The sequence below is a fragment of the Hemibagrus wyckioides genome, linkage group LG08 (genome assembly GCF_019097595.1).
Source record: "Hemibagrus wyckioides isolate EC202008001 linkage group LG08, SWU_Hwy_1.0, whole genome shotgun sequence".
Lineage (NCBI taxonomy): Eukaryota > Metazoa > Chordata > Actinopteri > Siluriformes > Bagridae > Hemibagrus > Hemibagrus wyckioides.
The window spans coordinates 12308622-12336393 of record NC_080717.1 but is presented as its reverse complement, the minus strand read 5'-3'; the positions used below and the strand labels follow the sequence as shown (position 1 = coordinate 12336393).

The 27772-nt window shown below is 39.0% G+C and overlaps 1 protein-coding gene across 2 annotated transcripts; it reads right to left on the bottom strand.

Annotated features, from left to right (window-relative positions):
* Positions 1-213: 213 nt before the first annotated feature.
* hdac3 (histone deacetylase 3) lies at positions 214-19208 on the bottom strand. Of its 2 annotated transcripts, XM_058397712.1 has the most exons (15): positions 19056-19208; positions 18513-18595; positions 18248-18390; positions 17925-18006; positions 17743-17799; positions 11062-11117; positions 10764-10897; positions 10460-10540; positions 9670-9743; positions 9507-9571; positions 7863-7952; positions 6816-6874; positions 5279-5358; positions 5021-5178; positions 214-827 (listed from the first exon to the last, which is right to left on the bottom strand). In XM_058397712.1, exons 1-15 carry the CDS (start codon positions 19108-19110, stop codon positions 758-760), a joined length of 1287 nt encoding a protein of 428 aa, XP_058253695.1. In that variant the 5' UTR covers positions 19111-19208; the 3' UTR covers positions 214-757. The 2 variants fall into 2 exon arrangements, with proteins under 2 accessions (XP_058253695.1, XP_058253696.1); XM_058397713.1 differs by lacking the exon at positions 18513-18595 and having other exon boundaries at positions 19056-19203.
* Positions 19209-27772: the final 8564 nt, after the last annotated feature.

Below are 27772 nucleotides of genomic sequence, written 5' to 3'. Positions count from 1 at the left end.
AACAGCTACACAATTTTGTACCATTTGCTCCTGAGCACCCTGTAAAAAGAGGATTTAAAAACATTTAGGAGCCTTTCTGTGTTGTATGGCCCTAAGACAGCAGACAGCCCTAAGACTTTTTATGCATGACTTCTAGACATATTGCCAGTGTTTTTTTTTTTTACCAATTTTTCTTTGAATAAATTCAAATAAAGAATCCTGCCAACAGACATGTTCACAAATTATGAGGTTTAATTATTAATGGAAAGCACACACACAAAAATATTCATGGCCTCACTGGACTTCCATTCCACTGAGTTTAGCCATCTTAATTCCACCACTAAAGACTAGTAAACAGAAAATGCCCATTTTGGAAACATTCTGGAATAACCACATTTTTTTCATATTTTAGTATACTTATTTTATGTATTATTTCTGTGATATTTAAACACATATTACAGTACTCAAATGTTTTGTGTACATGTTATTGCTGCTTTGTGAAGCCAGGCCTGTTTGATTTTGAAAGATATGACTTTCATGCCTAGTTTCAGATTATATAGTGTTTAAACCCAGCAAAATTAACATATGAAAAAATTAGTGGTAAATCTTGGCACACAGGGGAATTGGCAAATCGGAAAAAAAAGCTAAACATTCTAAATGTATGAACAAGTATTTTAACAAAAAATTGGCTATTCTCCAATGTTACAGTATTTACAGAACAGTCTTTTTTAACAAACAACAATAAAGTGATTTTTCTTTATTGTCTTCAGGATGGAGTTCAGATTTCCACATCACTCTCCTTGTCATTGTCATGGTCGCCATCATAAAATTCATTTGATGCCTCAGGCCTGTTGATCAAAAGAAATCATAAGGACTCATCACTGTATGATTGATATGGTTCATACAATTAACAACAAATAGTGAAAAGTTTTAGATTAGGGTGGACCCAAAATTTCTGGGAATTCAAATATGACATACGCTATGTACTTACAGGTTTTACCACTAGGTAGTATATGATTACAGACTGGTGAGTCAGTCACCTAAATGGCATCATACATGAGTGTTTGTATAATTTGTTTCAATGGGCACGCATTTTTATTCAATTCCAATGGCAAATGTTAAAAGAACAAAGTATTTGTGAGCAAGCTTTTCAAGCATGCTGTATCCTGGCATGTCCTGGCACTGAGACAATGCACCTGCACCCACTTTTCTTTTTGTTCCTGAAATAAACAAACAAACAAACAAAAAAAAAAAACACCCTGAAAGGAAGATGATTTGCAGTGCTAGTGCATTCTTGTCATATGTTTTTTCCTGATGCTTTACCATGGTCACGTAAGCACTTCAATTGCTGATCATTAGTCTGTTGTCAAGGTACCACTTGGGAGACTGACTCACCAGGCTGTAAACTACTTGGTGCACCGCACTTGAATTCCAGCAGTCATTCATAGCCAACGTATGAACTTTGATCATGTCCCCATCAGTATTGGAGAACACAGATCACATCCAACAATAAAAAAATTTATTTCTTAAATTTCTTAATCCTTGAGCATGAATGGGCACCCTTTAAAAAAAAAAAAGTTAAAAAATTAAATTAAAAACAACAACAAAAAAAGATAAATAAATTGGACCTGCTAGCCTGTCAAACACATTGGGTCTAGTCTGAAGGGGCTGTGCTAGTGGCAGCTAGTTAAAGCACCTCCTGACTCTAGAAAAGTTTTTTTCTGCTTACATTAGGCATTTTGATTTTTAGTTTGTTTGCACACATGTGTTTTTAAGATGTCTGGATGTGTGGTTAACAATACAAAAAAACCTGACGAAACCATACAGAGAATGTAGAGCCATTTTTAAAAAATAAGAGGTGATGGTACAAGTCTTTCATTCCCTTCATCAGTATGGAGGATGTGAAACTAAGCAGTAAGAAGAGAGGTGGAGAGATTGCACTGTTCATGAACAGATAATTCAATATAACAATTACAGAAAACAGTATATTTCATGGCGGTGACGAAACATCATAGTTGTTGAGCCAACTGTTGGCTGTTGTGCTGCATCCATATTATCTGCCAAGGGATTTCACTGTCACCTTTGAGGTCACTGTTTACATTCCACTGTCGGCTAATGTGGCATCATCCACTCTGCCATCACAAAGCTTAGCACTCAAGATGCTTTTTTGCAATTTCATTCATGCAGCGGAAAGTGATACGTTACCAAAATGTTACCAGTTTGTTGACTGTGCAATGAGAGTAAATAGTACACTGGACCTGTATGGATCTATGGCAACCACATATCCTCTCTCATCTCCCCAACTCCTCACCCATGACCACATACTCTCGCTCATTTCATCAGCCCCAGTACCCCCCATGCTCACCCCACATCCACCTAGCTAAATATAAGCTCTGGATAAGGGAGTCTGCCAAATGCCATAAATGTTTTGATGTTCCCTTATGGTATTAGCCCCAAGTGTGAGCGGATCCATCAGCACCTTTTCAATCTGAGGGTGACTGCTGTAGAAAACACAGAAGACGGCTCCCTCAATTCTGAACTCATCTCTTATTCCTGAACAACTACAGAGCAGTTGACCTTGCATCACATATAATGAAGGTTCTGGAGAGACTTGTCTTGGCTCATCTCAGGTACGCTCAGGAACACTTGCAGTTGGGCTACCAGCCACAGGTAGTCATGTACAGTGCAAGAATCTTTCATACAAATGGTCACTCTGACTGCAACATATACTGAGCAGCAGCTCCTCTTCACCCTGTATGCCACTGACACTCAGTGCAAATCAGATCTGTCACGAATAAATTCTTTGTCTGAGGGATGGACAGTGAGAAGCATATGGGGAAGCTGCTAAACAACTTTGAGGCGTAGATGGTTCTATTCAAACCACTCAAGAATGTGACCAAGACTTTACTCACTTTATCTTGAATTTATTCTCTTCTGGTAAGGTAGGATTCTTACTTTTGTGTACTATCTGCTTAACTCAGTTGGTTCTAGAGTTGTGTATTTGAATTGTTTAAATTGAACCTATAGTTTTGGCTTATGCTAATTAGTTCTCTCAGGTGATTATCAAGAGTATTTGGCTTGCGAATTTATATTGAAGGTGTGAAAGAAACTCTACTAAGACCTCAAACACATTTTAATTAGTGTCTAAACTAGTACTGTTCTTGTTCTGTTTCATTCTTAAATCATATTTAAAACTTAACCTTACTTTGACTAGACCAGAGACATGTGCCTCAAACACATCTCTGCTTTCTCTTATATGCCACAAGAAACAGGAAGGCGTAGTGGTAGAGGTGTGGTGTTTGTCAGGGAGATGGTGTTTTCACATTTCGATGCACGTTCAGTAACCTCTCCAATCAACCTCTTCATCATAGTCATCTACTACCTGGTCCCCTGGGAGATTTCCTAAAAGAAATGGACTCAATCCTCAGTGTTTCCCCTTCTGACAGCACCCATCTGATGGTCACTGGGGATTCCTCTTACAAGCATCAAGTCTGCTTGCCTTCTGCCTCTTTTGAATTCCTTTTTCTTTACATTAAACAGCTTCTATCCCACACACAAGGGAGGAAATGCCATGGATCTGGTCTTCACTTGTCCTACCCCAGCTACAGACATGACTGCTACTCCTCCGATCATTACCTGGTATCCTTCACCATCACTCTCCTTGACCTGCCTAAAACCATCTTCCAACATTTCTTTTTCGTCTCTTCCGGACCCTGACTCCCACTTACCCTTTGACTAGGCTACAGACACTTTCCTCTCTTCTCTTTCCTCAACCAGGGACCTCCTCTGCCCTCTGTATACTAAACCCAGGAAGACTTCTTGCCCTGCGACAGAGATCTCTCCTCTTACCATGTGCTACTGTCCAAGTTCTCTTCGGCTGCAACTTCTGCCACTACTGCCTTCTACAAGGAAAAGCCTTAAGATTCTTGCACATAAGCTCCACAACGTCATCTATTCACTACTACACTGGCCCCATCTACAACCCCCGCTTCCACCTGGTTTGTCCTACATTACTGCTGAAACGTCACTTCCTTTACCATAAAAGAAAATCTGCATAACCTTCTCTTCTGCCCCAACTATACATACTTTACACAGACAGGATTCCCCTACTCCTTCTCAGTCACATTTGACAACCCTAGCAACAGAAGAGACCCTACAAGTCATCCTGTTATGCAATCCAGCAAAACGAACTGCTGGTCATCCCAGGAGATTCGTTCCCGCAAGTCAGGATCTTGCAGTATCCCTGCACAACTCTCTGATCTCATCACTCATTGCATTACATCATGCTCCTGTAGATGTAGTACTGCTTGACTGGTCCCACCATCTCTCAGGGTACAAGGTAGGTATACATCGATTTAAATCATATTTAACAAAATCAGTGTTCACTTGGCTTTGTCTATATAAAATACCTCTGGGCACAATTATTAATAAACTTTGCATTGGCTATGTTCATGACGCACAATTATAGGCATCAGCAAAGCCAGATGACAAACACCTGCTTAATAAATGCGACAACAGTGCAAAAAGAAATGACATTAAAACACTGGATGCTGAGTAATGTCCTTCTACTCAATTCTGACAAGACCAAATTTTATCTACCACCCATACTTCAATGGTTCACTGTAAAAATTTTTGCATTGATAAAATGCAGCTAAAACACTACCCTACAGTACTTGAACAGAACTTTAGTATATATTATGATACACCATGTCTGAACTGATAAAAAGCAGCAGGTTCTTTATTGGCACCTAATTAACAAAGGCTACAATAGAGCAGAATTTTCTCTATTTGGGACTCCAATACAGTCTAAAATCTTTAGTTAAGGCCTTTAATTAAATTGGCCATTTATGCAGAGATAAGGCCCACACCTAGGAGATTATGAACTTATCGTAAACTGGTACGTAGGTATGGTCTCTCTTACTGTTCATACACTTTAGAATTGGTGTTATTCTGCTAACAAACCAGAGGAACCCTTGATAATCATGTGTTAGATAAGATACAGTGAATATGCAGAGATTTTTAAAGAAGTGTGCAAACTCACCTGGAATAGTTCTCCTCTGAACCTCTCTCATCAGGATCAGCATCATCTGTGCGCTCATAACTCAGCAGGTCTGAGGGAACATCATGGATCTGAACACTAGGTGCATGGTTCAGCATTTTTAAGTTCTCAAAGACAGTCTGACGAATTTGTTCCAAGTACTGTTTTAGGGGAATAACAAAAAAAAAAAAAAACACGACTGATTTCCCCCAACACTTGTTTTTCATTGGTAATGAGTAGCATTATAAAATTATGCCATACCTGTCTGGAGTTCTGGTTCTCAATCCTAGTGCTAACATCTGGATGAAGTGTAAAATCGGGAGCAAAATACTCAAAGTACTCTGTATTAAAGATGTTTATGAAGGTACAGGGTTAAAATATATACATTTATAATTTTTCTTAAATTTCTTAAATTTTAAATCCATTAAAAATAAATACTAAATGTAGAACAATCTAAATGTAGTACTATCACTAAAATAACTTGTTGCAATTTTTCTGAATCTAATAAACAATTTTTTATGGATGTAAATAAAACAAGTGAAGTAAAAAAGGCATAGCAAAATTCAAAATCCAATATATAATTTAAATCCCTGGTAATCTGGATAAACTGTTCAATATGAGATTAGATTAGACATAAAAAAAAATGATTACATTAGATGATGGGATAAAAGAAAAATTTGAAACTTTAAAATACTGGTTAGACAGTAACCCTGCAAAAGTTTGACAAAGCCAGATGTGTAATAGTTTATATTCACATCTAAATCTGTTTAACAACAAAATGTCACCTTTAACACCACCAATTTTTCAAGTGATCAAAAATATTGTGACTAACATGTTTCTTGTTGTCCAGATATGCCCTGTTAAATTGAGGTTTTATACACTGAATATCTACTTTTGAACTCTGGGTTTCATCTGTGAAGGCTGCATTTGTTGTTAAAAGGAAAAGCCAATACGAAAACTAGGGAGCTCCAAGATCAAGTCCGCCTCCAGACCTTAACTCAAGAGATCATGCATTTCACCTAATGAAGAGGCGACTGAAGGGAGAAATCACAAAAGAACAACTAAAAAGTCCAAAAAAGCATTAGAAAAGAAGAACAGGAAAATCTGGAAATGGCATTGAGTAGCTGGCTTAATGCAGTTATTGTAAGCAAGGGAATGGCAACAAAAAGTGTTCTTTATTTTAACATCCTATATTTTATCTCACCTATAACTGGTTGATCTGCCACCAAACATGCCATGCTCTGAATTATTAACACATCAGAAAAAAGCTGAAATTCTTAACTATGATGTCATTGATCTTTTGATCACCCAAATGCCTTAAGTGTCTTGGCCTTGCTTTAGCAGTATTTTCGAACCTTTATCATTGTTCTGCATAAATACTTCACTCTCTAGTCGTAAAAAGATCTATAAATAAACCTGATACACAGTTGTTTGGAAGATTGCTGGGTTTAAATTCTAGCCTTAAAGGTGTGCAAAGGGTAATGATTGAGTGACTCGTCAAGATAAGTAAAGAGAACCACTTTATCAGTATGTTGGCATCAAATACAGTACTACATTTGATAAGTCAGACAGCATCTAAATTACAGATGTTGTGCAAAAGCCTCACACAGAGCATAATGATTGGTACAGTGACCATATTTTTAGAAAAAAGTTTATTATGCATTCAGATGGGCTTCAGATATATTTTCTAAAGTCCTTGGGAATGATGTTACAGTAATCTAAAATGCTGGGTTGGTACTACACAAAATTATATAAAACAGTTTAGTAAAGATAAAATGGCACCTATAAATAAACTTACCACTATAGGGTAGCTCATCACTAATGGACTCTTCAACTAGCAAAGATGTTTCATATGTCCTTAAACCAAAAACAGAAATAAGTTATTAAAAATGACAAATACTGGAACAAGAACATTTATAATGTGGGTTCTATTTTACCCCTCCTAATCAGGGGGTGAGAATCATCTTGATACCTTCTTGTGTGCATACAAACCAAGACCTTCAAAAACTCTTGAATGACTGTATAAGACACATTGTCATAGATTTCCCTTGTTCCTCTTGCCTCATATCCATGCCTGATATCATGTGCATCTTGTCATCAATTCTGTTCACTTTGTCATCTAATCAGGGCTGCAGTGAACATCTATTACTCTGAGCCTTTCAGATCACTGTAAGTTGAGGCCCCAAGATAGCATTCCAGCAATGTTATCTGTCCCACTCAATCTGTCCATAATGAAGTACTCATTTCAGCATTTACTGCTCAGTGTTGAGTATTCTGAATGCATGGGTAGGATCTAAGCATGCTTACTAACACTACACCGGGAATGAAGCCAATTTTCCTACATTAACCCCCCCCTCTCTCATCACCAAGCCATTTCATCTCCATCTACAAATCATTCCGGAGCCTATGCATTAGCAGGTTAATGTTAGCCATCAGCTAGGGGATTACAATAAGGCACAAACCACATTTGTTCTGTTTGTTCTACAAAATCACAACACAGCATAGAACCGAAAGAACCAAAAGCTAAAGAACAAGCTCTGGATAAAATAAGGAAGAGTCTCTTGGAATCTAATAGTTCCTTGTAGTTTGTTATAATACCAGTACCTAGTACTTGTCATAATGCTTACTGCATATCTGTTGTAATTTGCATTGTGCATTTATTTTTTTAAGATTTTTACAATAACCTCAATTAGAATTGAATTAGTTTTAAGTGATTATACCATAAGTACCTTAAGTGACTGTATGTCACATGGTGCAGATTAAAAGATGAGATGTAAAGGTGAAATAGGTTTTGTAATAAATAATAACATAATAAAAATAATAAAAACACCACTATTTAACCCACCAACATCTAGCCACATTGCGGACAGTATATCCTCCTCCTCCCAGCACAAGTAGTGGGATCTTGAAACTTTTCACAAACTCCACACATTCCCTGAAGGAAAAATAAAAGACTTTTACTACAGAACAACAAGTGCATAAAAAGTAATGAATATGGATCCAGTACAGACTTAAAAAGACAGCAGAATGTGTTGGTTCAGGTCTTAGCATTTAGCTTCATTGAGCAGAAGTCATTTGTGTGGTGTCTTGGGGAAAACCCTTCACTTAATTATTCTACTACTTCATTCTGAACTGAAATACATGTTTCTCTTTCACATATAGTTAAACTAAATCTAAAGTTATATCAACTTAAGATCTGGCTGCCCATTAAAAGTGAAGGGGGAAAAAAAAAAAATCTAAAGATTCCATTCTAACACCATTTATGATGCCCTGCCTACCAGGGCTGCACAATTAATCACTAATTAATCATTAATTAATCACAATTAAAAATTCATATAAAATAAACTAATACTTGTCAGCATGAAAAGAAATAGCTATTATCATTTAGGACCAGTAGTGTGCCCAGGAAACGGAATAATAATAATAATAATAATAATAATAATAATAATAATAATAATAATAATAATAAATAGTGACAACAACAAAAATGTGATTGCTTTTGCATCCATTTCCTCACCTTTGGTAAAAATCAATCATGTTATTTAAAAACATTGACCATGTCTCTTCACTCACTGTTCTTAATTAAGGAAATAACTGCTGACTGATTCACAGTGAATACTGTTTTTATTGTCTTTCCATAAGGGTATGTAAACATTTTCTATCTTGGTTTTCTGTCATCCATACAGAGTGTGATGGCCCAGGTGCATGCTATAGTCCTGAGGCTTGTGACCATTTCACTACGGCATGTATTTTATAACACTTCCAGCGCCGCCCCAGGTGGCTGCCTGCCAGAGTTGCTCCAAACCGTCCTGTACCTTTATTTACTTTTTTTTTTAATTTTCTGTACTTTTCTTTTACATAGTCTCTGTAAACAGCACAGCGCAGTGCAACAATGCAGTTTTTTTGTGCATTCTTTTTTGTTATCAACGCTTTTGGGACACTTTTATCATGCCACATTACTGTCCTGGAGGACAGGTGACAAGGCTCCATTGTTTACACCAGGGATCAGCTGATGAGTCTCCAACACAGTGCCACGCTCGGACAAAGACCTAAAATTGCTAGGGAGCTGAGAAGGAAATACCGGGGTTGTAAAGCAGGTGAAAAGGCGGCAGCTAAGAAGAAGGAGATACAGACCGTCTCTTGCATCTATCAGCATGGAAAACGGCTCGATGGTTAACAAAATGGACGAGTTAACATCACTCACATCAAAGGAGGAGTGTGTTCTGCGTAGCTTCTGTTATGTGCTTTAATAATATATGGCTGTATGATTACATACTGGACTCTGTTTAGCTAGCTTTTGGTTAGTGTTGGCGGACAGGTATTGCACCATGAACGTCATAAAGAAGGGAGGGGGAGTTTATAAAATTCAAACTTATCTTATTCTTGCTCATCCTGTTGCATAGGAATTCACTGAATAATTGGTGGCAATATAATTTGTTTATACTGACTATGCTTCACCAGACTTATCAATATATTAAATTCTTCTTACCCATGACCTCGTATACTGAGATTAAAGCACCCAAGTCTGTCACAGCCCAGCGAGTCTGCTCCACACTACAAACAATGTAATGCATTTTATGAGAATTTGCAGAGAGGAATTTTAATTTAAACTGTAATGGAACATCTCTAAAGCAGGGAAAATTATTTTTTACCTGAAGCACAATACAGGTTGGCTGGTAGAAGTCCACCACTTGCTTGATCACTGGCTGAAACAACTGTCTGTAACCTAATAACAGTAGAAGATAACTGAATCAATTAATTAATTAATCACTTTCCAAAGATTTCATTATCATAATTAGGGTGATATTAAAACACCAAGAACCATTTAGCATTTTGACCATTGACTGTGACAGCATTTTGAGAAAATTGGACAAAAAAAAAAAAAAAAAGAGAAAAAGGTATATACTTTAATTTTTTTTTTTTGAAAGTGTAGTTAAGCTCAATTGTTTGCAATGAAATGTACCACATTCTATACAACTTCCATACAAATCTCATATCCCACACTTATTTTGCAATTATTATAAAAACATGATTATGCAGTGACACAGAAAAACACCCAATTCTTCCCAGAGAAAATTCAGGAAAATAACCCAAGGTTGGGGCACTTAAGACAGGAAAAAACATTAAATCAAGGCTAAGTTTAATGGTTGGCGAATGTCATACGGTGAATCTGCCAGCCACCCCAAAACAGCCATTTTGCACCCTTTATTTAGATGACGAACTGGGATAAGAAGCTTGAGTACCTGTTATTTGCAGTCTGCAAAGGACCAAAGTCCAAAAATGCAATAAATTGCAAAATAAAGTGCCATTTTTTCATGCTGCTATAATTATGTGCTAAAATATTTTACTGCTGATGCACACTGATGATAATTCAAGAGTTGATGATTCAATTCAATAAGTCAATATTAGCCAAATTGCAGAATAGCTTATTGTTTAACTCACTCTGGTCATCAATTCCATCACGCAGAGGCACGTTCAGGCAGTAGTAGCGGCCACTCTCAGCCCCAACTTCATACATGTCACCTGGAGGACAAGAAATAAACCTTTTAGTAATTTTAAATTAAAGATATTAAATGTCATTAATCAGCCAGTACACATGCAGTTCTTTTGGGCTATTCAGACAATTTATACATTATACCATGCCTTTGTACCACAATATTCAGGGTACTAAAAGACAGGTTCATGAAAGCAGGTGAATGAATGAAAAAAAGTCTTCAAATTCATATTGTTTACATTTTACACTCACCTGTTCCTGGAAAAAAATAGTTTCCATATTTATGGAAGGACACGGTCATGACTCGATCTGTAAGATAAAAAGCTTCCTGCACCCCATCACCATGATGAATGTCAATGTCAATGTATAGCACACGTGGGTGGTACCTGTTGGCATTTGGGGACAGATGGATGATTAAAAGACGCAGCTAAACTTTGGGGGAAAAAGTCAGAACACAGCACAGTGTTTATAATTATTATGTTATAAACTATTACACATAGTTATAAACTATTATGACATAACATACTTAGCAAAGAAACTAAGCACTTACTTAAGCAGTTCAAGTATACTAATTACAATGTCATTCACGTAACAAAATCCAGAAGCCTGAAACAGAAAATGATTAATTAAGCAACTTCATTTAACTTATCTGTAACAGCAATCTGCAGAAACGATTAGATTTATAAGCAACTATTGCAGTGCATAGGCCTACCTTCTACAAGTGTTAACTTTGTAAGAAAAGTATATTGCACACAATAATGAACTGTTTACAACATTTGTATAAACATTGGTCTTTTATATAGTCAGCATATAGTATAAACATTGATCTTTCAACATTTTACTGATAAAGTGGAAAATATGTAGGTTCAGAATCAGATGCAAAATTAACTAGTTATACCAAGCTAATGATCATCAATTTCATATGTATGTTGAAACACCAGTAATTAACTGAAACAGAAACAGCTGTGCAGGTGGCTTAAAACTGGGTGAAAAACAACCAGCACTGCTGCTATGGTGAGGCTGTGAAAGTGATGTCACAGGTTATACATCATGGCAAGACAGCATAGCAACAAGACACAAGGTTATACTGCATCAGCAGCATTTCTCCCAGGCAAAGATTTCAAAGCAGTCTGGGGTTTTTCGAGCCATGCTGTGCAAGCAATTATGAAGAAAAGGTCAGTTTCACAGTGGTCAGTCAAGGAAACTTAATGCAGCAGATGAAACATATGCTCAATTCTCTTCAACATCAGATGTCGTCCAGCAGTGTCTTCAGCAAAGAACTAGCAGAAACCAGTAGGACTAGTACACCCGTCTACTGGCCAGATAAGTCTTTTGGGGAGATATGGGAGATAAGTCTGGCCAGAAGGAAGAACTGCAGTCAAAAAGCCATACCTGCAATGTGGAAACAAGGCTAAGCAACTCATCTATGCATGAAAATGTAGGAACTGGGGTGCAGAAAAATGACAGCAGGCACTCTGGACTGAGGAGTTGAAATTTGAAATACATGGCTCTAGCAGAAGAGCAGTACAATAATGAGTAGGCAACAGTAAAGCATGGTGGAGTTTCCTTGCAAGTTTAGGGTTGCATGTCTGCAAATGGAGTTAGAGATTTGATCCTTAATGCTGAGAAATACATGACAGTAGGGCTGCAAGATTATGACAAAAATCATAATTGTCGATTATTCCTTTAAAATTGTAATAGCAATTATTAATTGCAATTATCACAATATACATTAAATGGTGTTTTGAATAGCTCTATTCCATTGATTGAAGCAATTGCATGCCATATTTTATATAAAAATAAAAAAAAATCTGGAAACATTCTTCCAGAAAAACTTATTACTTAAGACTCAAATGTCAACTATACATTGCGTTGGTTTCTTCAAATAATAATAAAAAAAAATTTAAAAAGGAAAAATATGCATGGTATAAATAATGTTATACTAAAAATAAAATTAATTTATGAATCTAGACTAGGAAATTGTGGGAGGGGATGACATCTCTCTTATCCAGTATTTTAGTATTCAGTATCTTATTCAGTATTTTAAACCCTGTGCTATAAACTGTCTAATTTGCAGCATGTCTTTTGCAGTGAAATGTGTAATCACTTTAGTTATCTCCATTTGTCTTGGAGAACCTGCCGGATACGGAGAAGCACAAAACAACGACGTCGTAATGGGAGTCTGCGTTTCAGTTCTCGCGTGGTTTGTTGCTTTTTTTTTTTTTTCCAAGCTAAAACACTGGTCGTATTACACTCTGTGCCAAATTTTAAAATGATTAAATAAATTTATGGTGTTGCTTGATGGTGCAGAAACAGTTGTGCGACACAATTTAAACACCATCACGCCGCTCAACATCATCACTAGAGAATCCAAAGTAATTCCACACCACAGATTCTTGATTCTTCTCAGCAACACACTGCCAACTGTCTGAATCTGATGTTTTTTTTTTTATCAGCGCATGACATGACGAGAGACACGTGCAAGTGGATAATCAGGGCATTGATAAGGACACGCCTACAGACTATTAGGCCTATTAAAAATGTATTCACAACATGCAATAAACACCCCTTAAGCACACAGAATAATGTAAGTAAATTTTTTTTGTAATTACAGCTTTGACCAATTACTGTATGTAATCATGGCATCTGTAATCGTAATCACAATTGGAAAATCGATTAATTGTGCAGCCCTACATGACATACTCCTACATCACTCAAAACCATCAGAGAGGCATCTGATTGGCCTTAAATTTATTCTGCAGCAGGACAATGACCCCAAACATATGGCCAATGTCATTAAGAAATATCTTCAGCGTGGAGAAGAGCAAGGGTGGTTTGGTCCCTACAGAGGCCTGATCTCAACATCATTGAGTCTGTCTGGGAAGAAGAGACAGGTTTTGAGACAGCCTACAACTTCAGAAGATCTGTGGTTAGTTCCCCAAGATGTTTGGAACAATCTACCTGCCGAGTTCCTTCAAAAACTGTGTGCAGGTGTACCTAAAAGAATTTATGCTGTTTTGGACACACCAAATATTGATTTGTTGTTTATTGATTTACTATCCATTTTGTTCATTAACTAGTTTATTTTTGAAAGCATTCACACACAGGCAAAAATGTTTGAAAAGACCAAGTAATTATAGTATGTTTACACTGAAATGTAAAAATATATATACACTACCAGTCAAATGTTTGGACACACCTTCTAATTCCATGGTCTTTCCTGGTGTTTATTTCTTTCTACATTGTAAAACAATGCTGAAGGCGGCATTACACAATAATGTCCTTTGAACAGTTGATATTGAGATATGTCTGCTACTTATGCTCTGTAAAGCCTTCATAACAGCTCTAATCTGAGGTGCTGTTAATTGGTGATTTCTGAGGCTGGCAACTCTAAATGAACTAACCCCTCTGCAGCAGAGGTAAGTTTTGGTCTTGCTTTACTGGGATGGTCTTCATGTGAGCCAGTTTCATCATGGTGCTTGATGGGTTTTGCAAATGCACTTGACAATACTGTTCTTGCAAGAACTATTCCAGAACATATTTTGCTTCTTAATTTTAAGGTGATTTTACTCAATTTAAATAATTGCTTTCTTACAAGCTAGCTTTGCAAATCTCATGCAAAATCATTGATTTTATTTTTTTTAAAGTTTAAAACAAAATCATATTTAATATCAAAATATTGTTTATTAAAATAAATACCATTGTGTTTATCTGTTGCCATGTATTTAAACAACTGAGTTTATCAACTTAAAAGTATTGAGGCAACAGGTGTCACTGATTTTTTTTTAGAGTTAGCTTGAGGTTTACAGTGCATAGTCCTTTAGGTTAATTCTGTGTAACATCAAGAAAATCAGTCCATATCCCCATCCCTATCCTTTTTTTGCTTGAAAAACCTTCCATGAAATCATACTTCTTTTTCTGATTGTTCGGTTGTGAGCATAAACATTTAAATGTGCTTACAGAAGTCTGGAGGTCACAAGATGCAGCTCTGGTGCATTAAATGGTCTGATCCGAATTTGCTGGGAGTCCCACTTTTGCAAAATTCTGCAACTGTCTTGAAGGCTCTGCATTTGCAATCCTTCTAACTGTGAATTTCAAATCTTTCCAGATTGATGAGCAGCAACAATTGCTTCACTCAGGTCATGGCTGGTGTCTATTCTTCTTAGACACACACCTGAATGCTCTGGCAAACGTTCTGCTATGACAGAGGAAGGCAAACATGTTGATGATTGATTAATCTTTCACTGCATTTCATTTTTAAACACTTAATGATTTTAGAAGTTGGAAAAGTATACTATTATTTTTAATCCTATAAACTAAACTATATATACACTATATAACTAAAATAGGATTTTTAAATCCTATAAACTGAATCCCAAAAATCAGATTTTGCTCTAGTTTTGTTTATAAATGAACTGATGAGGCAGAGGACCAATCTGGCCATTTCTTCTGTTATAACCTTTTTTTTTTTAAAAAAAAAATCACTGCAACCGAAGATAAGTCCAACATGCATGTTACCCTAATAGCTGTAAAAAAAAAAAAAATCTTAGCTAGAATCGCACACACAAATTTGTGTGATTTTGATTTCTTCTGAAACAATAGTTGCAACTTGCAAATGTTAAATGTAATCCATACAAACCACAATGTACAATGCCTGACAATTTAATCCATCAATTTTTTCTTGCTCAAAAGACATTTTAAGGTATGATGAACCAGTAGTACATTTTATTTACAATATTTAAACTCTGTTCATAGTGATTTATTTGGTTCAATACAAACAAAATATTTTGTTCAAAATATTCTGAATCAAACTGTGAAACCACTATCAGGAATCAAACAGAATCATAAATGAAGTGCATCGTTACCCTAGTAGTTAGTATGAAGAGTTCTAAGAAATTTATTTCTACTAGGCTTACTGAAATATCTTGTAAACTATCTTGTAAAACAAAATAGTATTAAAGCATTAAAGAGGTAAGCATTTAAGGCAAACTTGTTTATAATAGTCCAGGTGATTGCTAAATTATTGCTCAGTTGTTGCTACTTGAAAAACAGTACTATTTTTTAATCGATCACACAATATAATAATAATAATAATAATAATAATAATAATAATAATAATAATAATAAATATTAGTTGCAAGCAACGATAATCAGGCCCAAGCAACGGCGCCATCGCCCGCCCAGGCACACCAGACACAATGGGTACATGCATTTAATGGGAAAATACCAAAAGGACAAAAGTGACAATTTGGGTCTAATGAAACTGATCACAGCAATGTACACTGATGGCAAAAAGAAAACTGACTTTCCCTCTAAACTAGATCACTATAGCAGTTATTATTCTATAAAAATTGTGAACATAAAGCCATAATAAAGGGGAAAGAGCATAGTAATTGGCTTCATCTAGTGGACATGGTTTAGTACTGCAAGAGTCAGGCCAAAACCATGTCAAGTCAAAGGGCAGATAAACTGAAAATGTTGGTGTGGGCTGCGAGAACATCACACAATAATGCAAATAAGTAAACTAGCTCACAACCACTTGCTCTCTCCATGCAAGATATTTTGAAACATTAGGACTTTCCACTCTTAAGTTAATAAGAAAATTAGTCTTCTTCTATTATGTCCTTATTTAAATACTCACCACAGCAACTTCATTCAAAATATCAAAAATTCCTTCACAGGTTCACATCAGCCATGTCTTGACATTATTCTGACTGATTTTGAACCAAATCAGGTGAAATTAAGGGACAAAACATTAGAGATTTCTAAAAGTGACAAACTTCCTGCTGCCAGTTGGTGGTGCTATGACTGAGACTTACAGTAGCCATGTCCGTGTGATCAGCTTTCTTCTCTTAACATAAAGTTGAGGTTTGATGTACAGCACTCAATGTACACAGAAGTTATTAGCCACTTCCTGTTTCCTTTTATTCACCATAGGTTTAAGGGCACCTCATGGCTGAACCGTTTGATATCAAGAATCCCTTCACGATTTTAGATCCTCAATGTCTTCAGATCATATTGGACCCTGTTTGGTCAAAATCATACAAATCCCCTAGGAGGAGTATATCAATGGGTGCATTTTTCAATCATCCCAAAATAACTGACTTCCTGTTAAGCAGATCCCATGATAGGTGGATGAACATCATTTAGCTCAAGGAGATCTAACTGTATACCCTGTGTCATGCATATGTGTGCAAGTGAATATGAGCTGTGCAGCTAGATTTCTGACAAAAGTTCCAGGGGGCACTGTGAAGGCCCTGTGCCATTCCCAGGGACCAGCCACACTGGCCTTTCACATAAACATTTGCACTCTCTATGTGAAATATTTTGGAACATTAGGCTTTTCAACTCGTAAGATACAAGAAGATTCATTTTCTTCTATTATGTTCTTATGTAAATCCTCACCATAGTAACACGATTCAAGGTATCAAAAATTCCTTCACAGTTCACATCAGCCACGTCTTGACATTATTCTGACTGATTTTGAACCAAATCAGGTGAAAGTAAGGGAGAAAATATTAGAGATTTAAAAAAAATGACACTTCCTGCTGCTAGTTGGTGGCGCTATGACCGAAACTCATAGTTGTCATACATGGATACGTGCAAGTGTGCATCAGCTATGCAGCAAGACTTTCCAGGGGGCGCTGTGACCTCCTAATGGCCGCAGATTCCAACCTTTCTGCTGATTTTCATGAGTTTTTGAGCATGTTAAGACCCCCAAAAGTGCCCGGATGATTGAAAAAAATATATATAAGAATAATCCTTAGAAGAACAAGAGGGCCCTCCGCACTGCTAGTGCTTGGGCACAAATAATCCTTAGAAGAACAAAAGGGCACTTCGCACTGCTAGTGCTTGGGCCCTAAATAATAATAATAATAATAATAATAATCCTTAGAAGAACAAGAGGGCCCTCTGCACTACTTGTGCTTGGGCCCTAATAATCCATAGAAAAAAAGGGGGGCCCTTCGCACTACTAGTGCTTGGGCCCTAATAATAAAAAGACGACAGAAGAAAAGTTGGTTGCTAAACTAATCCCGAATAACACTGGGTTTTATAGGTCAAGAAAACATGGGCAAGGCATTTGCATGGTTGAAGGAAAAAGAGGCTTTGGTTGAAAAATCAATGATGCATCATTACCTTCTTTTTAGTTACACTACTTGAACATACAAAAAGACTAAATTTGATGCTAGTTTAAGCATGCACATGGAGGGGTACAGCCTTAAAACCTTACCTCAAACTTTTTTGCATGGTGTAAGCCTCCAGCCCAGTTGATCGCAATGTCACAAATCTAGAGATAATGGAGTTAAATATTATTCATTTTTAGATGACTAAATGAAAAAATTGCATAACTGGAAAAGAAAAAGGCAGCATGCTACAAATAAATGATAGTGAGATACAATAAGTGTATCTAACCTTATGGTTCAATTGAGTTGCTCCTTGTAATGAGGCACCAGTGTATCTGGAGCAAAACTCAAACAGTCCCGGAAAGACAGGACTACAAGCCAGACAACAATGTGTGGGTAATATGTATGTATGTGTATATGTATATACACACACATTATATTATATTATATTATATTATATTATATTATATTATATTATATATTATATATATATATATATATATATATATATATATATATATATACACACATATATACATACACATACATACATATATATATATACACTAAAACTAAATATAATCAATCAAAGACAAATCTTATCAGACCTACCAATCATCGCCTACATTGAAGGTGTTAAGGCTCTTTGTAAAGCCCTGCATGTTGTTTGGGCTGACCTTCTGCAAAAAATCTATGTAATCTTCTGAGTGAAAACGACACATATCATGTTGTGAGGCCTTGTATGGTTTGAAAACCTGTCAAAAAAACATACATTTGCGTTCCTTTTGTATGCAGTATATTTCCAGTGAGAATATCATCAACAGTTACAGTCAAAATATTGTTATAACGTAAAAAGGTACAAATACATCTGCTATACCATCATCTTCTTGTAAAGGCCATAATGCAAGACAAGACTGTGAGTTAGGGACAACCTATGGGGCTTCATTGGGTGTCCAGCACCTAGTTATAGGAAGGAAATCGTACACATAGGTCATGCCGTGTAAAATACGTATTAATGGATTACATAATTTACGGTCAGGTCCTTTAATATTTGAACATTGACGAAGTTAGCTCTTGTAGCCGTCTATTGGAGTTGTAATTGAAATTAAACAACGCATATGAGCTCAAACAGCAGTCTTTCAGCTTAAATGTTAGGGTATTTGCATATACATCAGCTGACCAAAATAGTAATTACAGAACTTTTTTTTAAATATAACTGCAACTAATTTGATATAGGGTAGATATTTAACTTATTCAGGTAATGCGCAGTAGAAAAACAATGCTACATGCCGCCTTTTAACGTCTTTTAGCATAATTAGCACATAAGCTTAAGCTATTTCTCAGTCTGGAAATAATTCAGTTTCAGGACGCCATGTAGCTAACTAGTTTTGATAATGCAGTCACAAAAACAGGATCTTACCATAGTGAAAGTTTCCAACGTCTGGATCATAGAAATACGCTGTCCGGTTAGTCATCTCACCTGTGCTGAATGCGAGCAAATTTCAAAGCAAATATAAGGACAAGTATTTCCTGTAGGCACAGCTTTAAATCGTCATTAGGAGCTATACGTCATCAGTAGTGGACCGGGGGTACCATTTGTGACAGATGTTGTCACTACTCGATGTGTACCGGAAATACTGCGCATTTGCGGAAACTTCCTGTCTGATTCCCGTCAGTTTCGGGTATTTATAATACTGTTGTTATAATGCTACTAATAATATAATGTTATAATGCGTTGTTGACAATCCCCTATCCGTGCATGAAATAGTTCTTAGCTACTGATTCTTTTGATATAAATACACTTCTTTGGCAAAATATATAAATTAAATTATATTAATTAAATTGAGTAATCGATTACATTGGCACAAATTAAATCGATTAAATATAATTAAATAAATGAAATTACATATTAAATATTTTACGTTTGCTAGACTCCATTTGGGTAATATAAATGTGTATATAAGTGTGTGTTTTACATTTAATATTTAATTTTCTAAAGATATGTTCTACACAACATAATTTTTATTCATTCAATTTATTTATTTATGAATTAATTAATTCCTTCCATCCTTTATTCATTCCACTCCCTCCCTGTCTTTCTCTCACTCACTCATCTACTACAATTGCCGATTGAGGAACATAACTGTCGTAAAAACGTTGGCTGTGACAGGAAGTGGCAGCAATTTTGAGCATGGGCAGAACAAAACCTGAGTTTACACACATGCATTGTGCAAATCATGTTTCTAGTACAGATCAAGAAGTGACAATTCCCCAATTTGTATCCCTTTTTAGAAAAAGAAGATCAACCACCGCCACCACCAACACCACCACCAGCAATATGCAGCATGGTTGGCAATGCTGTGTTGTAATTGAAACTAAAATAGACACAATCTGGAAGTGATCCAGATATGAAGGACAAGTTAGTTCTTGGGGAAAATGAAAAAAACAGGAATAGTAGTGGACTTTGTTAGAAAAGTGCAAAAGAAAGAAATATTGTAGTCAAAGTTCAGGAACAGAAAATAAGAGAGAAAATCATCAGCCCAGAAGAAGAAAAATGGAATATAAAATAGGTGGCAGGGGTGGCAGGTGAGGACCCAAATGCAGAACACAGTCCGAGTCTTTATTTAGAACGGCACAAAAAATGGCAGAGTTCTCAAAAGAAACTGAAAAAACCAGGATACAGCAGGCTGGTAGAATCACACATATAGTATATATGTAAAAGAAACAACCACATACAGTCCAATAATCCACAATCCAGAGAACAGGTTAAACGTAGGACAGGCAGAGTCATTAACAGCATACAATCCAATAATCCAAAATCCAGAGAGCAGGTTAACAGCGAACAGGCTCGGACAGGCTTGAGTCTGGAGACATGAAACGTAGGGTGGATGCGAAGGGCCCGGGGAAGCTTGAGTCGGACGGATACTGGATTGAGCACTTTAGAGATTGGGAACGGACCAACAAAGTGAGGAGCGAGCTTCCGACAGGCGACTTTCAGGGGCAGATCCCGAGTGGACAGCCAAACACGTTGGCCAACATGGTAAGGGGGTGCCGGGTGGCGCTTACGATTGGCCCATCGAGCATAGCTTTTGGATGAGCGGAGAAGCACTAAGTGGGTCCTCCTCCAGACCCGTCGACACCGTTTAACCAGAGCGAGGGCAGAGGGAACCGAGGCCTCTAATTCTTGGGAAGAGAACAGAGGTGGTTGATAGCCGTAAGCGGCCTGGAAAGGGGAGAGGCCTGTGGCTGCCAAGGGAAGAGAGTTGTGGGCATATTCGACCCAAATGAGGTTGGATGACCAGGATGTAGGGTCTTCAGAACAGAGGATTCTGAGCCCAGTCTCCAACTCTTGGTTTAATCGCTCCGTCTGGCCGTTGGTCTGCGGGTGGAAACCAGATGAAAGGCTAATGGAGGTACCCAGGAGGTGACAGAACTCCTTCCAGAATCTCGAGGTGAACTGTGGCCCCCGGTCTGACACAATATTGCGAGGCAACCCGTGTAAGCGGAAGACATGTAATAGTAGCATCTGGGCAGTCTCCTTGGCGGAGGGAAGCTTGGCCAAGGGCACGGAATGGACCATTTTCGAGAATCGGTCCACCACCGTAAGGATGGTAGTGTGGCCGGCAGAAGGAGGTAGTCCGTTGACAAAGTCCAGGGAGATATGGGACCAAGGTCATCTGGGGGTCGGAAGGGGGTGCAGGAGCCCGGCTTGTGGGGTCCTGGACGATTTCTGCTGAGCACAGGTGGGGCAGGCTGCCACAAATCTCTGGATATCGTGCTTGAGTGATGGCCACCAGAAACGCTGTTGGAGAGTAGATAAGGTACGGGAAACCCCGGGATGACAAAAGAGGCGGCTGCTGTGGCACCACTGGATGACCTGAGACCTAAGGTGATCAGGGACAAAGAGTCTGTTCCTGGGGCAGTTGCCTGGAATCTGTATCCCTGCGATGGCCTGCTGCACTCTCCTTTCGATCCCCAGATGAAGAGCACGGATGGTTACCGACGAAGGGAGGATGTGTTCGGGAGCTGGGTCATCCTCATCGGGGGTGAACAGTCGTGAAAGGGCATCCGGTTTACCATTCTTAGAACCAGGGCGGAATGAGAGGGTGAAGTTAAAACGCCCAAAGAACAGCCCCCAACGAGCCTGTCGAGGATTGAGTCGTTTGGCTGTCTGAAGGTATTCAAGATTTCTGTGTTCAGTCCATACAATGAAAAGCTGCTCAGTGCCCTCCAACCAGTGGCGCCACTCCTCCAGTGCCAGTTTCACAGCCAGAAGCTCCCATTCACCGATGGCATACTTCTGTTCAGCTGGGGAAAGGCGGTGAGAGAAAAAGGCACAGGGGTGGAGACGATTGTCCTTAGAAGCCCTTTGAGACAGGATGGCCCCCACCCCACAGTCAGATGCATCCACCTCCACCACAAACTGGCGCGATGGGTCCGGAAGAATCAGGACAGGAGCAGTAGTGAAGAGCTTCTTAAGTTGGGCAAAGGCTAGCTCAGCCTCTGGAGTCCATGAAAAGGGGTGTAGTGAGGAAGTGAGTCGGTGCAGGGGTGCCGCAACGGCACTGTAACCTCTGATGAACTTCCGGTAGAAATTAGCGAACCCCAGGAAACGCTGGAGCTGCTTACAGCTTTCAGGGCACTGCCAGTCCCTCACAGCCTCCACCCGCCTGGGATCCATCTGTATGCTACCGGCCGAGAGTATGAAACCCAAAAACGTGGTGCTGGAGGTGTGGAATTCACACTTCTCGGCTTTCACATACAGACGGTTCTGAAGCAGGCGACGGAGCACTGACCGGACATGGTGAACATGCTCCTCTAGGGAGTGGGAGAAGATGAGGATGTCATCCAAGTACACAAAGACAAACTGGTTTAGGAAGTCCCGGAGGATGTCGTTGACCAGGGCTTGAAATACAGCAGGGGCATTAGTGAGCCCGAACGGCATTACCAGATATTCATAATGGCCTGTTGGGGTGTTAGATGCAGTCTTCCATTCGTCACCCTCTCGAATACGCACCAGATGATAGGCGTTGCGGAGATCGAGTTTGGTGAAGACAGTGGCTCCCTGGAGGAGTTCGAAAGCGGTAGACATGAGGGGTAATGGATAACGGTTCTTGGTAGTTAAGGCATTAAGCCCACGGTAGTCGATGCATGGACGCAAGGACCCATCCTTCTTCCCTACAAAGAAGAACCCAGCCCCAGCAGGTGAGGAAGATGGACGAATGATCCCGGCCGCGAGGGAATCTTGAATATATTGGGTCATAGCCTCTCTTTCGGGTCCCGAAAGCTGGTAGAGCCGACCCCGAGGAGGGGTAGTGCCAGGCAGGAGGTCAATAGCACAGTCATATGGGCGATGAGGGGGTAAAGAGGAAGCTCTGACCTTGCTGAATGCCATCCCCAGGTCATGATAATCGGAGGGTACTGAGCTGAGGTCAGGGGGTGGTTCGTCCATGTCAGACACCTTGGTCGGAGGTACAGATCCTAGGCAATGGGCTAGGCAGTAGGTGCCCCAATCCAGAATACGGCTGCTGGTCCAGTCCACGTGAGGATTGTGCTTCCGGAGCCATGGAAAGCCCAACATAACAGGGGCAAATGGTGAAGGGATAAGAAGAAAAGACAACCACTCTTGGTGATGTTCAGAGATGGTGACAAGCAAGGGTTTAGTGCGTTGGGAGGCATGATGGAGGACGTGGCCGTCCAAGGCCCGAACTTGGAGGGGCGAGAACAGAGGCACCGTCTCAAGGCCTAGTTGTTTAGCCAGGTCTTGATCCATAAATTCAGAGTCGGCTCCGGAGTCCACAAAGGCAGATAGGTCGTAGCCCCGCTGGTCAACTGAGATGCGGATCTTGAGCAGTGGCTTGGAAGGGACTGATGGTCGTAGACTCGCCGCTGGCCCCTCTTTCAGCGATGAGCCCGGCCTTTTACTGGACAGGAAGCGGCAAAATGTCCAGCCTCTCCACAGTACAGGCATAGTCCTGAGGCCCGACGCCTGTCCTTCTCAGCAGGGGATAAGTGACGACGACCGATCTCCATGGCATGGGAGAGAGGAAGGCTCCTGGATGCAGAGACAGGGAGGGTAGGAGAAGGCGGGGGGCGAGAGACAGTGGGTCGGTAGTTGGGTTGTCCAAGACGTCGGGCTGACCTTTCAGTTTGGCGTTCCCGAATGCGTCGATCGATGTGGGTAGCCAGGGCGATCAGGTCATCGAGGTCGGCTGGTAGCTCCTGGGCAGCGAGCTCATCCTTAATTTCAGAAGCCAGCCCGCGATAGAAGGCATCGTAGAGTGCGGTGGCATTCCACCCGCTGTCGATGGTAAATGTGCGAAAATCCACCGCATATTCCGCCACAGTTAGGCTCCCTTGTGAGGCTTCAAAGAGGGAGCGTGCCGCATCCTGCTGAGGAGCAGAGGTGTCAAAGACCTTGCGGAGTTCATTGGAAAAAGACTCAAAGGAGGAGCAGAGTACAGACTGACGTTCCCACTCGGCGGTTGCCCAGAGCTTGGCCTTGCCTGACAACAGGGAGATGACATAGGCTACCTTGGAGCGGTCTGATGGGAAGGAAGAGGGTTGAAGTTCAAAGATCACTGAGCATTGCATCAGAAATGCACGGCATAGTCCTGGTTCACCGGAGAAGCGCTCGGGGTAAGGCAGGTGTGGCTCCCGAAGATGACCTGGTGAGCTCGTGGGTGTCATTGTCGCCGAGGGAGCTGAAGAGGGTGGAGTGACTGAAAGCTGATTCATGCGACGGATCAGTTTGTGTGTAGCTGAGGCGAGATCCTGGAGACGACGTTCGTGAGAGGTGGAGGTCTCAGATAAGGAGCTTAGAAGGGCTTGCATGTTCTGTGGCTCTGCTGGGTCCATGTTGGCCAGATAGTACTGTCAGGGGTGGCAGGTGAGGACCCAAATGCAGAACACAGTCCGAGTTCAAACTTAGAGTCTTTATTTAGAACGGCACAAAAAATGGCAGAGTTCTCAAAAGAAACTGAAAAAACCAGGATACAGCAGGCTGGTAGAATCAGTAAAAGAAACAACCACATACAGTCCAATAATCCACAATCCAGAGAACAGGTTAAACGTAGGACAGGCAGAGTCATTAACAGCATACAGTCCACTAATCCAAATCCAGAGAACAGGTTAAACGTAGGACAGGCAGAGTCATTAACAGCATACAATCCAATAATCCAAAATCCAGAAAGCAGGTTAAACGTAGGACAGGCAGAGTCATTAACAGCATACAATCCAATAATCCAAAATCCAGAAAGCAGGTTAAACGTAGGACAGGCAGAGTCATAAGCAGCATACAGTCCAATAATCCAAATCCAGAGAACAGGTTAAACGTAGGACAGGCAGAGTCATTGATTGAAGGAAGGCAGAGACAAACCAGGCAGACAGGAACTGAAGAAAAGGGCAGGATGCCGTCTCAGAAGCTCAAGGCTGACTGAAGAGACCATCTGGCAAGGAGCATGGACTGCTCGCTAGCTTATATAGGACAGAGGAGCATAAAATGGCGGAAACCAGAAATGAGATCGCGAAACCGGAAGTTGCGTCCCGGAACCGGAAGTAGCAACATGGAACCCGGAAATGCATGCCTGACAATAGGTTACATTTATGCCTGAATCCTTTGAAAATAGTTGTGTTAACCAAATATTAACCCTTTAGCTTTCAACCCTAAAAGGAACCAATTTTAAAATTATAATATTAAAATATTACCTAAATTATTTTTATTTTTGTTTATAAATGTATAAAGTAATAATGGTAACTGAAAGAAGTTACTGGAGACCATTGTGTGATGAAATTAGTGAGAGTACAGTTATTAGTGAAATGTGGGATATGATTAGGAAGATTCAAGATTCAAGAAGCTTTATTGTCATTTCAACCACATATAGCTGGCGCAGTACATAGTGAAATGAAACAACGTTTCTCCAGGACCTGGTGCTACATAAACATACAACAACAAGTTCAACACAAAACAACAAAGTATTGTGCAAAAATATTGTGCAAAAATACACAGCAGCGGTTGAGGTAGTGCAAACAGAATAAACATAAATATAACTATAGCAGCGGATGACAGGATACAACCATACAGGAGTATAGCAGTTTTAACAAATGAGAGTACATGTATGCCTTAAAGCATTACAATGCATTTCTAACAATGAAAATGCAGAGGTGCTAGCAGACACTTTTGTTTAGTTACAGGAAAAAGAATATGAGGACACAAAGAGAGAATCCAGATATCCTGCTTCAAAAAGTGCTACCTGGTGCATACTGGATGTGGATTTTACATTGAAGCAGGCATTACTATGGGTAAAGCATACCTCTTCTGGAAAACACAAAATGTGTTATGAAGTTATAAAACAGTTATGTACCATTGAACATAAAAGTATGTTTTTAATAAAGTATGGGAGTTAGGAAACATGGAGTGATCATTCCAATAAAATAATATGCTTAAATCTAAAATTAGAAAGGCAATAATGAATAAAGTAGTATTAATAGGAGTTAGTATTTTTGACATAGAAAAAGCTTACAATATGCTGTGGACTTTAAATTATGTAAGATGAGAAGTAAAAGGAGATTAATAGGATCATGAGGGTCAGAGTTATTCAGAGACCCACTTTTGTTCAATATTATGACAAAGAAAATTGTTTTCACTGATTGGAAAGAATAGAAGAATCGGCAAATCCCCTTTATGATGATTGTGCCTTGTGGAAATTGCAAATGTGGAGAGAAGTATGCAGATAGCAGAAAAATGGGCAAAACAAATGGCACTTCTGACTGTCTTCAAAAAACATATGGTTATGGTTTTGGAATAATATTACAATATCACAATAATATCTACTCACTTTGAATGTAAAATTGGAAAAAATCTTCCATAAAGTATTGCACAAAAATGCTCATTACTACCTAATTCATGTCCCAATTTACTGCATAATTTACACTGCTCATGCATTCAAGTTTTGAATTAATCAGGGGACACTTTTTGGGTAACCACAAACCAGACTCAAAAAGGATCCCACTGTCATCTGGGTGACAGCGGAAAGTGTAATTATAAAATAAATTATTCTACAACTGTACTATATGTCAAAAATGCAATTGTATAGAAGATTCATTGTAGTTATAATTTAAAGTCTGTCTTGAAATTATCAACTATTCACTGATGAGAATTGAGTGCAAAACTGATGACAATTGCAGGCTATCAGTGTGAAAGAAACTTGGGCTGATATATGGGGTGATGTGTTCATATCTTCTGGTTCTAGTTAGTTCTCTGGCTGCTGCATTCTGGACTAACTAGAGTTTGTTTTTGTACCTACTGGAACATTGAGACAATAAGGTATTGCAATAATGCAACTTAGAGGTAACAAAACCGTAAAGTTTTTCTTTGTCGTATAGTGAATTTATATTTCTTATCTTAGCAAAATTTCTTAAATGAAAGAAAACTGTACTAGGAATATTATCTATGAATGTCAAATGACAGATCACAAAAGGGTCTTTTACTGCTGCAGAAGATAAAAGAGATTGGCCATCCAGTTACTACTAAGCAGAAAGCTGGCTGCATGTAGTCCTAGTACAAGTACTTCTATCATGTCAGAATTAAGTAGAAGGAAGTTACACATTCCTTTTTATGAAGTGTGTGTCATCAGCAAAAGTGGGAGATAATACCATGTTTACAAATAAGATTACAAAAAAGCAGTGGACACAAAATAGAACCTGGCAAAACACTAAACTTTACCTTCTTGTGAGAAGTCACCATTTACATCTACAAACAGATAATGATCAGTAAAATAAGACCCGAGTTGCACTAAGATCAAGCAATACTCAAAACTCTGATCGCAAACCTGAATGAAGGGTGGAGCTGGAGAAGGTGAATGGTAAGGATTGCACACCTGTGGGAAATTATACTAATGAATTATCCACTAGCAAATTCCTTATGTGTGTAAAACATAATTGGCCAATAAAACTGATACTGATTCTTAATCTTCTGAGCTATGACAAGGAAAAATGCATGTGATTGCGAAAAGCAAAGTGCTATATTGCTTAAACTATTGCAATACATTATACAAGCTAAATTCACAGTTAAAAAGTTTAAGGTAGTATGTGGCTGTAGAGTAAGAACTAAAGCTGTAGGAACAGTTTAAAGACGAT